We start from the raw sequence: 14,962 nt of genomic DNA on the forward strand, positions 1-14,962 counted from the left end.
TGAAAACAAGACGGACCCCAGGCCTGAATTTGCATGGAAGACTAATCGATCTGAGGACTATGCTTCTGTAGCCACAGAAATCCTAACACAACTGGAAAGGATACTTGAGAAATAACTAAGAATTCCAACTTCTCATAATGTAATACTCCTATATCCATGTTCAATGGTTCGGTGGAGCGGGTAATCAATCTGTTAGGAATATAACTGCCATCCACTGCTGACAGCCGGATGGCATGTTCAAGATCTCTGATGGTAATACTGTTTTGTTAGACAAACTCAGCCGACATGAAGTTCTCAGCTGCTCCGGAGTCGAGTAAAGCCGGAACAAAGACTGATCTATCTGAAATACAGAACCGAACCTGGAACATGGATTCGGAAAGGGGTGGAGAGGTATCAACTAGATCTAATCGGGCCTCTCCTGAGCCCATTAGGACCGGGGGTTTCCCGGACGACGAGGGCATTTTGCAATTAAATGACCCACCTCCCCACAATACAGACAGAGATTTTCTCGGCGTCCACGCTGTTGTTCATAGACCGAGAGATGAGCTCAGTTAATCTGCATAGGCTCTTCAGGGGATACCGAGGGAGGTGCAGAAGTGCGGGTAAATGGAAAACTGCAGGTATGATCTCCTCTGATCTCTTCTGCCTGTCTATTATGGTGCCGGAGGTCAATCTTGTTACAAAGTGAGATTAGCTCCTCCAGATTCTTAGGAAAATCCCGAGTAGCGAGATCATCCTTAATTCGCTCAGAGAGACCACCCCAGAAAGCCAAATGTCATTCCATTTCACCTATGATGGCCAGTGTCTGAAATTGAATTACATATTGAGTGACAGGACAGTTCCCCTGTCGGATAGCCGATGAAGACAAACGACCAGGCTCATCGAAGATACTAATAAAATGGGCAATGAAACCTCGGTAGTTGGACAGATGTGGATCATCTCTCTCCCACAATGGAGAAAACGAATCCAAAGCTGAGCCCGTGAGCAGGGAGACAATGTATTCCACCAGAGTCTTGTCCATAGGGAAGTTACTTGGTTGTAGCACGCAATGGACATCGCACTGACTGAGGAACCCTCTTCATAATTTCAGAGAGCCAACAAATTTACTCTGTGTGGGAAGATGAAACTGCCCGGAGGGAGCAACTAGACTTGGTTGCGGAGAAGACGGACTCTTGGTTAAAGATGCATGGAGCAAATCCTGCCGATGAGAGATATCTTGTAGAGCTAATTGCCTCTGGGAGACCTCTAACCCCTCTAGACGGGAGGCAATCCTCTGAAGCAACTCCGCTCCAAAATCTGAGCCTGGGGCTGAATTCATGTGGGTGGTGCAGACTGTCACACTGGGTGGATGCTATGGATCCGTCTCAGGCTGCAGTCACGGGACGGGCTGCACTTGTGGTGCTGGAAACTTGGCGGGTAGGACCTACACCTATAAACTCTCTGGCCACGAGTCTTGGCAAAACTGATTGGCGAGGGCTCAGAGTCTAACTGCCCAGCGGTCTTCACCAGGGACCCCGCAAGGAGGTTTGGATTTTTCTGAGTCTGGACAGCAGGTCGCAGCCCCTCACTAGGAGTGCACACTAATGGCGGGAGACTGGTGTAGCAGAGGACTAGAAGTAGGTCGAGACACAGGAACTTCAAGCTTAGCTGATGGTATTGATAACTGAAATGGCCGGCTTGGCATAGACAGTACGGGAAGTATAAGGGGTAACTCAAAGGGCTGACTTGGCAACAGGGAAACAGAACTCAAGTAATAATGGTAACTAAAAGGGCCAACTTGGCTTTGATACTCCGGCTTGTATAACGGATAACACAAAGGGCCGACTTGGCTTCAGGGAAAACAAAACTCAGGTATAAATGGTAACTAAAAAAAGGGCCGACTTGGCGTAGACAGGGAATACAGTCACTGGAACCAAGAAGTCTGGCTGAGCTGACTTCCCAGAATGGGAGCTGGACCAGACGGAGTACTAATGGAAGTAGTAATCAGGCTCGGACAGGCTGGGAGACACAGACGCAGGATAACCTGGTCCAGGGTATGCTGGAAACTGATCAGGCAGATCTAAGGCAGGACAGACACCTAACTTCTGCAACATAGAAGTGGCACCATCGCAGACTCACCCAGGCTACCCCTGCAGCTCTGGGATAGGCTGCGATGCTGACCGAAGTATTAAATAGGAGGTGAAGGGACCCAGCGGGGTAGGTACCCACGCCTGCCGGCAGGCCGTGCCAGGTTTCAGTCACCTTTCTCAGAGGTCATCTTGCTAGATGACTGAGGCCTGGATCCAGGAGCGCTTGTGTAAACGTATGTATTGTTGGAGCCGTCATGCATATTTAATGAATGCATATATATTTACACAATCACAAGGGTAGGGGCAAGTAATAGCATACACTGGCGGGAAGGTAATAGCATATACTGGGCAGGTAATAGCATACACTGGGGAGGTCAGGTAATATCACAGACTGGGGTAGGCAGGTAATAGCATACACTGGGGTGGGGCAGGTAATAGCATACACGGAGTGGGGGCAGGTGATAGCATACACTGGGGGGGGGGGGGGTAATAGCATATACTGCATACTAAACAATTCATACACCATACAATACACATACAGCATACATACATAGAAACACACACACCAAAAGCAAACATATACACATAGTATACATACAAAAACACACAGAGAGCATACATACACACACGCAATACAGCACTAACCATGAGAGAAGTGGATAGGAGGAGATCCGGAGTCTGCTCCTGCTGGGGCTCCATCTGCTCTTTAGCTCCCTCTGCTGCAAGAGAGAGCTCTGCTGGACCTGGAGCTGATTTTCAGCAACAGGAACCATGCTCTCCCTGTCCCGTGGACGGAGGCCCTGGACGGACCCTGCAGAGACGGAGACATCCACCTGTCTCGGTCTGCATGGGCGGGGGCCCCTAAGAGATGGGGGCCTGGGGTTACATACCCCCTGGAACCCCCCTTAATCCGGCTCTGAGTACAACACAGGATATGGTACAGGGGCGGGCCTAATTTAGGGGCGTGGCCTATACTTGCGGCTCCCCGCGAGGCCACGCCCCCATTTTGCCGCTATGGGGGCATGACCCAGAGGCTCTGTGAGCCTCTAGCCATGCCCCCAGCCCCCTGGCTGCGGGAATAGACGCTGTACGCATGCGCACAGCGTTTATTCCCCGCTGCTTAGCGGCTGACAGGGGGGATTATAGTCAAAATCTCATCTGGATCTCATGCAGATTGTATGGGTTTTAACCCTTGCGATCCCGATTTGCGCTCCCATATCGCAGCCAGAAAGTCTTGGCTGCATAGACTATATATTGCAGATCTTCACTATATAGTCTAAATTGTATGCAGATAGTCTAAATTGTATATATTGTATGCAGATAGTCTAAATTGTACAAGAGTGTACACACCATAAGATTTGTGTGAGTTATTTTGTTTCTGTGCAGGGTAAATACTGGCTGCTTTATTTTTACACTGCAATTTAGACTTCAGTTTAAACACACCCCACTCAAATGTAACTCTTTCTGCACATGTTACATCTGCCCCACCTGCAGTGCACATGGTTTTTCCCATTTTGAGAACAAATTTGTACTGCAATCAGATCTGAATAAGGGCCATAGAGTGTTCAGAGAGTTTCTGTGTAGGGTCTCCATTAAGAGGGTGGATTGGAATTTGAACACTTAAGCCGTTATCTGCTGCCAGCTCGGGCAGGGCCATCTTTGGTTCTGTGCATCGGACATAGTGCTATTTTCACTGTAGTTGAGATAAAGAGCAGTATAAAACAGTGGGGGTCTGGGAGGAGAGGGGCAGGAGACGGAAGACGACAAAAGGAATGGTAAGTTGACTGTATGAGCTGAATATATGCAATATATGATCAGAAATATAGTCTGGCTCCAGTAGATATCCACTATCTTTGTACACATTCTGTACACATATACCAATAGTCCTGCAGTTACCGCCACTGCTCCCTTAGTATTGTAATAAGCCAATGCAATCACACTGCAGTGTATGTGTGATCAATACTGTAAATTAAAAAATCGTTGGTAATTCATGACTTTACATTAAACTGTATATTTTTAGATAATTCTGTTAACTCTATATGTAACATAGTTTGTAAAATGTACAATTCATTTTTCTTAAACAAAAAACAATATAATTAAAACATACTTCAATTCTGCCTTTTAATGAACCTTGAAAGACAGTTAGTTACTTGTGACCTTCCTTCCCAGTTTAAAAAAAGAACAATCATTTCACATCAATAAAAAAACATAACCTGTCACACATTACAATCGCATTGTACAGCGATATGATCATTTACAATCTGGTGATTAGAAATGGTCATTTATCAGAGCAGAGAAACATGTATTGATTGACTGTATAATGCACACTTCAGTCCCAGCACCTGATAAAAACATGCTAGTACCGGAGAAAGAATATCAATCAGTTTGTCCATATAGAGTTTATTTCCTCCATACCTATAGATCTGTGAGCTGCTACCTGCACATACAGTATTTGTCATTCACTTCTCAAAGCTTGGACGGAATTAAACTGAAGAGAGATAGCCAACACTAGAAACAGCCTGTAAAAGGACAGGACCTGATTGGTTGGTATTTTACCTCTTACTACTTTATCTCTCCAAGCTTGGATAAATCTCCTCTTAAGTCTTTGTACATTAGTTGCCTGACATTTTGGACCCTATTTTAGTTTACTGGCTCCCCTGCGTGTACTCGTAGGGGAGCGATTTTTAATCTGACCCGGCTCTCGTTTACATGAATGGGGGGCGTCCAACCTGCAGAGTCCGCAGGTTGGACAGTGGGGCACACACAGCCTCCGCTGCGGTCTGCTATACTCTGCAGACAGCAGTGGAGGTGAATGGATGCCTGTGTGCGGCATCCATCCAAATCCCGGATCCAACCCGGCTTGGATCCTTGTACCAAATGCCGGGTCAGATCCGGGATTTTCGGTGTAAAAGGGGTATAAATTGCAGGGGGTGTGGGCTGCATCTCTACTCCGCTCAGCACACGGCACTGAGCAGCATGTGCTGAGCGGGGGAGAGAGGCTGTGCTGCTGTGGCAGCCTCAGCTCTATAGTCCCACTGCCCTATCTCTGCAGCAGGGAAGGGGAGTGCGGGACCCAGGACCCTCCAACAGACCCAGGCCCGGGTAAAAAGTACCCGCTACCCCCCTCTTGATAGAACTGAATACAACACAATAAACAGACTCCCTTAAGAGGACAATTAAACCCTTGAGTGGTGGGTTTTACTGGGGCAGGACACACCTACCAGGGAAGATTTGTCCTGCCCCAGATATACTCACCACAGAAGGGGCAGCTGCTTCCTTGTGCAGCAGCCCCTGCTCCCCTGGGTCTGCTGCTGCTGGCTTCAGCTGTTTGCAGTCACTTGGAAAAGTTTGTGGCCAATTGGGGGGGCTCGGGAGCGCTCGGGTGTTCGGACACTTAGCCGTTAGAGCATTCCTATGTTTGGACGCCCTAACAAACAAATGGCCGAGCCTCCCCGGGCGACTCTGATCCTCCCTGTGCAGCCCCGATCCTACCCGAGCGGCAACGGGGAGGATCGGCGATGGGGCGGTGATGAGGAGGAGGGCCTTAAGTTACCTGAGGGACTCACCTGCCTTAAGCTCTTTACCTACTACTGCTCATATTCATTCTCCAGCGGTTCTGCCTGTGCTCCCCAGTACATAGCTGCATTACATAGAAACATAGAATTTGACGGCAGATAAGAACCACTTTGCCCATCTAGTCTGCCCCTTTTTTAAACATGTCACCTCAAACCATATTTGATCCTTATTTTTTTGTAAGGATATCAGTATGCTTATCCCAAGCATGTTTAAACTGTACTACTGTATTTGCGTCTACCACCTCTGATGGTAGGCTATTCCACTTATCTACTACTCTTTCTGTGAAGTAATTCTTCCTCACATTTCCCCTGAATCTTCCTCCCTCTAGTGTCAGTGCATGTCCTCGTGTTCTGTTGCTCCTCTTCCTGTGAAGAATGTCTCCCACCTGTACCTTGTTACAGCCCTTGATATATTTAAAAGTTTCTATCATGTCCCCCCTTTCCCTTCTTTGCTCTAAAGTATACATATTAAGATCTTTTAGTCTTTCCTGGTACGTTTTGTGATGTAGGCCATGCACCATTTTAGTTGCCCTTCTTTGTACAGTCTCTATGTATTTATATCCTTCTGGAGATTTGGCCTCCAGAACTGAACACAATACTCTAGGTGAGGTCGTACCAATGACCTATACAGTGGCATTATTACTTCTTTCTTTCTACTGCTGATACCTCTCCCTACGCAACCAAGCATCTGACTTGCCTTCTTCATTACTTTGTTACATTGCCTACCTGCTTTTAAGTCCCCTGAAATAATGACACCTAGATCCCTCTCTTCCTCAGTAGTTTCCATTATAGTGCCATTTATACTATATTTAGTCTTTGGATTTCTGAGACCCAAGTGCATGATTTTGCATTTTTTGGCATTAAACTGTAGTTGCCATGCTCTTGACCATTCCTCTAATCTACCTAGATCCTTAATCATTTGTTTTACCCCTCCTGTTTTAATATCTCACTCTCTCCTGAATGTATTATTTTGCAGGCCAGCAGAAAAGCAGTGACACGAGGCAAGGCAGCCGCTAAATGTGCCCAGCGAGGCTCCTCCAACGTCTTCTCTATGTTTGAGCAGTCGCAAATCCAAGAGTTTAAGGAGGTAAAAGATCAGGCTAAGCACTTCATAGTTTTTTTCATTTGGCTCATCGCTTGCAGCTTAGTTTTGCATGACATCCTGTATATTTGGACTCCCTAATATACACCGGCCCTGGATCTACTGTCAGGGCCCCTAATTCCCAAAAAAGAAATGTTTTGATAAACAAAATCAATGGAAAGTGTTTCAGAATAAAGTTACTTTAGTGATATAATCATCAATCCTCTCGTTTGTGCATTTTAACAACAACAAGAAATCAAATTTTGACCTCATGTTTTTATGTACTGTAAGGTTTTATCTTGTTACAGATAGGTGCAGCATCGCGCGGGCTGTGGGTGCAGAGCCGTGCAGGGCGGGCAGTCCGCAGTGTCCGGGAAGCGCTTAGCAGATACTGCAGACAGTGGCAGCATAATGTGAAATTGTTTCCCCCAAAAGATAGGCCTTCTGGTGATTGGCTGAGTGTGCTCTCTCTCAGCCAATCAGCAGCAGGACTATTTAAAAGAAAAAAATCACGTTCTGTCACCGCTGTGCGCAGTGTCCGCTCAGTGCTTCCTGAACACTGCGGACTGCCCGCCCCACATGATGCTGCACGCACAGCCCGGACCTCCTGCTCCCCTAAGCTCCCCGATTTATCCCATGTAAAAAATGGCACATCAAGTGTCAAATCGTAGTGAGCTTTCCCAGGCAGCTGCCGTGGGAGCTCAGGGGAAATTAGGTCCAACTTGTCCTTCGTACAAGTCGGCCTAATGTATGGGAGCCTTAGGAGTAGACACTCAAGAGTACTTCATGGGGTGGGGCCAAATGATCTCATCATTAGACCCCCACCTCTAACACAGGGAAACACCCACAAGTTATACTACTGTACCAGGCATTCATTATCTCATATCTGTGATATCACTGGAGAACAATTTTGTACCGTCTCCTAATTCTAGGCCTTCAGCTGTATAGACCAGAACCGTGATGGGATTATAAGCAAATCTGACCTTAAAGAGACCTACATGCAGCTGGGTAAGTTACCCTCTTATATAGTATATAGTATATATACTCATACACGCTCTTCACTCTCCCAAACTGTGGGGCAGATTTATTAAGCCTGGTGAAGTGATAAAGTGACTGGTTATAATGCACCAGCCAATCAGCTGCTATCTGTCAAGTTACAAGCTGGGTTTAAAAGATTACAGTTAGAATTGGCTACTTCATTATTACCTTCCACTTTATCACTTCACCAGACTTAATAAATCTGCCCTATATTTTATTTAAAGTCAGGGAATGTTTGTTCTAAAATATATCCTCTGTCACAGTCTTGCCATCGGCTACTCCACTTTTTGCCAGCTGGTATTACACAGACTTTATACACATTATTGTGGTCTCTAAGCCTATGAGCTAGAAGACCTCAAGCCAAGATAATAGAATAGTTTGATTATAAAATCTATGTGATACCTGGTAGCCGGTCTTCCTCTCCATCTCTCTCGAAGTGGTTGCTCATTAGGCCCTGCACCCAACACAGTGAAACACCTGCGATTCACGGGTCTGTCATTAGGGGATGGGGACAAATGACCTGATTCATCATTTACTGTAGTTCCGCCCCCTTCTTGCAGACCCCTATGATTGCTGGTGATTGTCACACCATCCTGCTCACTTGAAGGAAGCAGGCAGGATGCTGGAGAAACTCCTGCTCTTCGAGTTAGCAGCCCTGCCGGTTACCAAACAACTGTGCATGCACACAGTACACATACCCAGGGTCCCCCTGTGATCAAAGCCAACGATGGCTAGCCATCACTGGCCATTCGCAAGATGATTGATAGCTGGCAGCCGTTTGTGAGCTGCAACCCGACGTTATCTGAGATTGTCCCGGGAAACACAGGCAGCGCCCGGCCGTTGGGAGGGAGGCCTCTATCTCCCCACAGCCATAGCAGCGCAGAGTTTACCTGATCACTGGGCTGCAGAGGTTCGCAGTCCAGCTATCAGGTCTGAATCAGGCACAGGGAAACCCTGCAGGGTAAACATTAATATTTATTTTGCTGGCGTTTCCCAAGTGTGAGCATGTCTCTACAGGTGCTGGGTGCTCCTGCTGTGGGGAACTGGGAGAGGGAACACAAATACATTGACGTTTGAGTTCTCTTTTAGATCTTTTATTTCTTAACTACCTCGTGGTCAGAATATTTAATTGTTTTGTGTGTACACGTGTTCAGTATCACTGCAGGAAACCTACATTACATGACATTTATGGTTTTTTTTTTATTTTTGATATCGGATTTCTCAGATTGAGTGTTTTTCAATCCAAACCCTGGGGGATTAAAGAAAATGGCCCGGAATTGTCATCCCTAGTTATTCCTGGGCAGTAACACAGCTGGGAATCTGAGCCAGATTCTGATTTGGAAGTAAAAGCAGTAAATCAGAATCCGGTCCATTGTCCAGTAGTGTAATATGGGGGTCATTCAGGGCTGATCAACTATCGGATGACTGCGCATGCGTACAGATCATAGTGCGCATGTCCAAGGCCAAACAGCGTAAAAAAACTAGGAAGAACCTTATCACAATTCTCTCGCAAATTGACTGACAGGAAGCTGGGTGTCATTTTCAGGGTGTGTCAGAGAAAAAGAAGGCGTGCCCGGACGTTTTCAGGGAGGACGTGTGACGTCAGCTCTGGCGGTCTCGCTGGGTCTGTTTTTTTCTAGCACAGGTGTGGTTTGCATATTAGTGCTGATATACAGACCACACTGTGCTTGAAGCACAGCAGATAGCGACGCCCCAGGCAGGGAAGAGGAACTGCATGGGTTTTCAAAGATAGTGAGTGCTAGAATGAACACTAAATATACTCTGTCTGGGCAGTGGCTATCTGGTATATGGGCTCTGCAAATTCACACAGCAGTGATCAGGTCTGAATAACCCCCTTTGTGTGAGGATGTCAGTATTTTTAAAGTGGCAATCATTTAAAAGGGAAAAACAGGCACTTTTTTAGTGGGCTATTACATTTAGCCCTACATTTCTTGTAATTCTTTCATCCCTGCTGCTATTCTCCCACTGAAAAATAGTTCCATGCATTCTGAACAGTACATTTGATGTAATCAAATACTTCTGAATAAGACTGTAGCGAAAAAACACCCATAGAAAAAATAAAAAAAAATACAGGTTTCCAATAAATAATGATATTCTCAATTTCTCCCCGTTTCTCTCAGGTAAAATGAATGTGAATGAAGATGAGCTGGATGAAATGCTGAAGGAAGGCAAAGGACCCATCAACTTCACTGTATTCTTGTCACTATTTGGGGAAAAGCTGAATGGTACGTCACTACTAATATTCCCGGCACTCTCCTGACGTAAATCTCTGTCCACCATTGTTATCTCATAGTGTTCATTCTAGCACAGGGTTGCCGACCCTCCCGGAATTCCCGGGAGTCTCCCGAAAATCGGGTCCCCCTCCCGGCCCCCGGAAGGGTGGGCAACCCTCCCGGAATCTGGGGGACCCCCCTGAATCGTGGCATGTAAATGCCGCAATCCGCGGATCTCAGAGGAGGGGGCGGAGCTAAATGGCACAATCGTGTCCATGGAGATCAGTCATTTCTCCTATTTCCCGTAATGAGGGCGGGGCTTAATGACGTCACAGTCAAGCCGGAGAGGAGCATTTAAAAGTCGGCAACCCTGTTCTAGCACCCGCCATCTTTGAATACACATGCAGTTCCTCTTCCCTGCCTGGGGTGTCGCTGTCTGCTGTAGTGCTTCTAGCACAGTGCGATTTGTATATCAGCACTGATATGCAAACCAGACCTGTGCTAGAAACACCACAGCAGACAGCGACACCCCAGGCAGGGAAGAGGAACTACATGGGTTTTCAAAGTTGGCTAGAATGAACACTAATTTCATTTTAGACAAACATAAAATATAAATAATTATTATTTGAAGATGTTACTAAAACATTATTTCACATTATACCCCAATATTTCTGTATTATGTATTCTTCTATGTATCAGAGAGCCAATCACTTTCTCCATTTTCCTTCCAAGGAACCGACCCGGAAGATTCTATCGTTAGTGCCTTCAAACTCCTGGACCCCAATGGAACTGGCAACGTCAACAAAGATGAGTAGGTGATCCAGCATTGTAAAACAGATTAATAAAAACTAATTATAAATGGCACTATATTATATAAAGTAGCTACAAATACAATTGAAAATATATTTTAGCTTGAGTGGTCCTGTAAAAATGATGCATGACAAACTTAAAATGTGCTTGTGATCTATGCTATGTGGCGGCAGCCATTTTGAGGCTGAAGCTATAGTCATAAAATTATAAAGTATTTCTTTACTAGTAAATATGGGGATAATTCAGAGGGGGATGCTAATTAGTAGTGGCCGTTCCTGGGTGTTTATGCTAATGCTGTAGGCAATGAGACATCTACAGCCACCGGCTACAGCTCTAATCCACACACAAGCGGACATTGGCTGCACCAACAGACTTCTGTGCAACCATATGCTTACTCAGAATGTCCAATGATATTTGTCTGCCAGTGTTGACATCATCCCTAACACCAGCATAACCCTGACTCTCCAGCCAACAGCCCACTGACCACCAGCCACTCCCTGTCACCACCTAGGTATGCCTATTGGAACTGCATGACTCTCAATGCAATTTCAATCTATGTATGCCTTTGGTGACCATCAGGACACCTAAGGAAACATCAGGTACACATCTTGGAATCAGGCCCTTACAGTATGTGCATGTTTTTCAGGTACCAAAATGACTGCTACTACTGTGTGCGTCATGCGTTTTCTAAATAAAACTAGAAATTTACTTAGGTTTTATTTTAATGAAAGTTGAAGGATCACAGTGTATATGTTTGGTGCCTTACAAATCAATGGCAGACCGTCCATATTTCTGTCATAAGGCAGGATCTTGTAGAGAAGATCATGACAGCTCGTTCATGCTCAGGCTTGAGTACTCTGAACTAGGCCTCTCTTGACCTTCCCAACAGCACCCCTGCCACACACACACCTGGCAGCCAGAGGAGAGCAGAGTTGCCCTGGGAGTTACGCCACTGTTAGAAATGGGGTTTATAAAGTTACTAAGGCTTAGGGCCCAAATATGTTCCAGTTAGACACCTATTTGGTTCTCTACAAGGGGCATACATGGCACACGTTAACAAATAGGTTAGCAATGGGACCATCTCTAGGCCTCATCATAACAGGATGCTCACACGAGAACAGATATTGCCGCACTTATCGAGCATCCGCAATGTTGCACAAGTGGCATGCATGGCATAAGGCAAGCAACCACCACTCGCTAGTGTGTCATAGCCTCACCCGCGGTTCATTGAAAAGCATTAGTTGTTGCAGTGTAGCGCATGGGATCAGCGGGTGCGACTTACTGCACAAAATGGGCAATAGCGGCCGTATTACAACTCTAATGAGCATGGCTATATCTAAATGTCATTTGTCTATTAGAGACTGATAGTATAGGGTTGTATACACTCAAATGGCACTGGTGACAGAAGTCTGGTCCTCATTACAGCCCCTTTAATCTTAATTCTGTGGAGAACTTCCAAATAATAGGATTTAAAATGATGTTCTTTCCTTCAGATTAAAGATTCTCCTGATGACACAAGCAGATAGATTCACAGCAGAAGAGGTCAGCAATTACTCCTATTACATCACCACTGATTGCATTCTGATGTCACTTCCTGATCATATCTCTATTTTCTAGGTGGAACAAATGTTTGCTGTGACACCAATTGATGTGGCTGGAAACATTGACTACAAGTCCCTGTGTTATATCATCACACATGGCGATGAGAAGGAAGAGTCGTGAAAGTCTGTAGTTACACTGACTGAAATAAACACTTTATTTTGTACAGAACCTCTCTACTAAGTTATCTGATGGGACTTTGGGGAATTCAATGAGTTTCTGGGGACAGACCATTAGTTGTAAGAGGGACATGACAAAACAAGTGTGAGCAGAGAAATGATGAGATGTCATTTTTGAGACACATCTTGTTGCCTACATGTAGGTATTTATGCTTGTACATATGCCACTGTCCCTGCGCGAGTTAGCATTCACTGAATGAAAATAGTGATACATAACACCAGTGATGTATCTATCCTCATGCACTCCAGCCCCTTACACCAGTGGTGTATCGATCCTCATGCACTCCAGCCCCCTACACCAGTGGTGTATCTATCCTCATGCACTCCAGCCCCCTACACCAGTGATGTATATATACTCATGCACTCCAGCCCCTTACACCAGTGGTGTATCTATCCTCATGCACTCCAGCCCCTTACACCAGTGGTGTATCTATCCTCATGCACTCCAGCCCCTTACACCAGTGGTGTATCTATCCTCATGCACTCCAGCCCCCTACACCAGTGATGTATCTATCCTCATGCACTCCAGCCCCTTACACCAGTGGTGTATCTATCCTCATGCACTCCAGCCCCTTACACCAGTGGTGTATCTATCCTCATGCACTCCAGCCCCTTACACCAGTGGTGTATCGATCCTCATGCACTCCAGCCCCTTACACCAGTGGTGTATCGATCCTCATGCACTCCAGCCCCCTACACCAGTGATGTATCTATCCTCATGCACTCCAGCCCCTTACACCAGTGGTGTATCGATCCTCATGCACTCCAGCCCCCTACACCAGTGTTGTATCAATCCTCATACACTGCAACCCCTGCACTAAAGTAGACAGGTGGCTTTTTCGACAGCAGCCATAAAGGTCTCATTTAATTTTTTTAGCTGCATTTAAAATAAAAGGATTAGAATGTGACTGGTTGCCATGGATAACCAACTATGTATTCGGTAACAGGTTTCTTAAGTGCTCTAACATATCCAATAAGGGGAATAGTTTACTCTCACCCCTGCTCCAGGATGCACTCTGGCCAATCAGAAGAGCAAGTGCTACAAGATACCCTCTGGCAAACCAGTAGGGCAAGCGAAGGAGAGTATCTTCCCTCTTCCCTTCACTAGGACACAACTCCAACCAATCAGCAGAGCAAGGGGAGTTTGTGTTTTCCCACTGCCCCCTCCCTGCTCCAAGATGACCCTTGAGGAATCAGTAGGTCAAGAGACACCCCCCCCCCCCCCCCCATTCTAGGATGAAAGCTCTGACCTATCAGCAGAGCAAGGGAAGTAAAGTGGACTTTCCTACTCTCTCCCCTACTCTATACTGGATACTGCACAAACTTGTCAAAAGAAAGTTCCATCTAGTGTTCATTCTAGCACCCACCATCTTTGAAAACGCATGCAGTTCCTCTTCCCTGCCTGGGGTGTCGCTGTCTGCTGTAGTGCTTCTAGCACGTGTGATCTGTATATCAGCACTGATATGCAAACCAGACCTGTGCTAGAAACACTGCAGCAGACAGCGACACCCCAGGCAGGGAACAGGAACTGCATGGGTTTTTAAAGATGGCGGGTGCTAGAATGAACACCATCCATCTGCCCCTCTGGGTTCCTTCATTATCAGAGAGGAGCAGGCTCAGTAGGACTGCAGACTTAGAGGAAATAAAGAGAAAAGGAATCCTAAGTACACTGCAATGGTGAAAGTCAACAGGGGCGGGGGGGGGGGCCGGCCGGCTTGCAAAACACTTGAATAGGATCTTTACAATTTTGTGTCACATATGTGGATGTTTGTCATAGCAGAAAAAAGTTTTGAGAACCACTGTAGTGGACATACAGAAAATCACCAGCAAAACAAATCAGTTGCAAAATACTGGAAAGAGGTATATATATATATATATATATATATATATATATATATATATATATATATATATATATATATATGTATGACATTAGATTGATTCATTTGGCAAACACATGCAAATTCTGTGAATGTCAAAATAAATGCATCTGTTGTAACTCATCAGCCACCTGTCCCAAAGTGTTTTCCTCCATTGACTTTAGAATAGATCTAACACAGACTAATATAACTAACTACCATGTTGTTCCCTAATATCTCCGCCCCAGCTCCCCCACTCCAGCCTTATGCTGCCTTTCAGCATGGGCGCCTGCTTTTCATTTGTAAATAAAGTTGCTAGGGTTTGAATAAGGGTTTGGAGTGGCCGACATACAAATGCTCAAAAACGTATAAACGCATTATCTATCCGTTTCACGTGATCGGCTTCTAATGCCTCACTTATTTTCATAGTTGAATGGAAAATGTGCGGCTAAAATTGTTGTTGATAAACCTGTAGTCAAAGAAAAAGCCTAATACTAATAGGCTAATGGTAGCTGCCC

The 14,962-nt window shown here is 45.6% G+C and overlaps 1 protein-coding gene across 1 annotated transcript; it reads left to right on the top strand.

The window, feature by feature from the left end:
- The first annotated feature begins 6,665 nt into the window (after nt 1–6,665).
- Nucleotides 6,666–12,610, top strand: MYL7 (myosin light chain 7). The gene is made up of 6 exons (XM_083184720.1): nt 6,666–6,731; nt 7,658–7,733; nt 9,905–10,009; nt 10,730–10,808; nt 12,301–12,349; nt 12,425–12,610. The coding sequence occupies exons 1-6, from the start codon at nt 6,696–6,698 to the stop codon at nt 12,527–12,529; spliced, it is 450 nt and encodes a 149-aa protein (XP_083040846.1). The 5' UTR covers nt 6,666–6,695; the 3' UTR covers nt 12,530–12,610.
- Nucleotides 12,611–14,962: the final 2,352 nt, after the last annotated feature.

Source organism: Crinia signifera, chromosome 4 (assembly GCF_055691185.1).
Source record: "Crinia signifera chromosome 4, ASM5569118v1, whole genome shotgun sequence".
Classification (NCBI taxonomy): domain Eukaryota; kingdom Metazoa; phylum Chordata; class Amphibia; order Anura; family Myobatrachidae; genus Crinia; species Crinia signifera.

What these genes read in the sequence shown, in the direction of transcription:
- MYL7 (XM_083184720.1), top strand. Translation starts at nt 6,696, where the DNA reads ATGTTTGAGCAGTCGCAAATCCAAGAGTTTAAGGAG. An exon ending in AAATCCAAGAGTTTAAGGAG is followed by an intron (nt 6,732 to 7,657) that starts GTAAAAGATCAG and finishes TCCTAATTCTAG; the next exon opens with GCCTTCAGCTGTATAGACCA. An exon ending in AGAGACCTACATGCAGCTGG is followed by an intron (nt 7,734 to 9,904) that starts GTAAGTTACCCT and finishes CGTTTCTCTCAG; the next exon opens with GTAAAATGAATGTGAATGAA.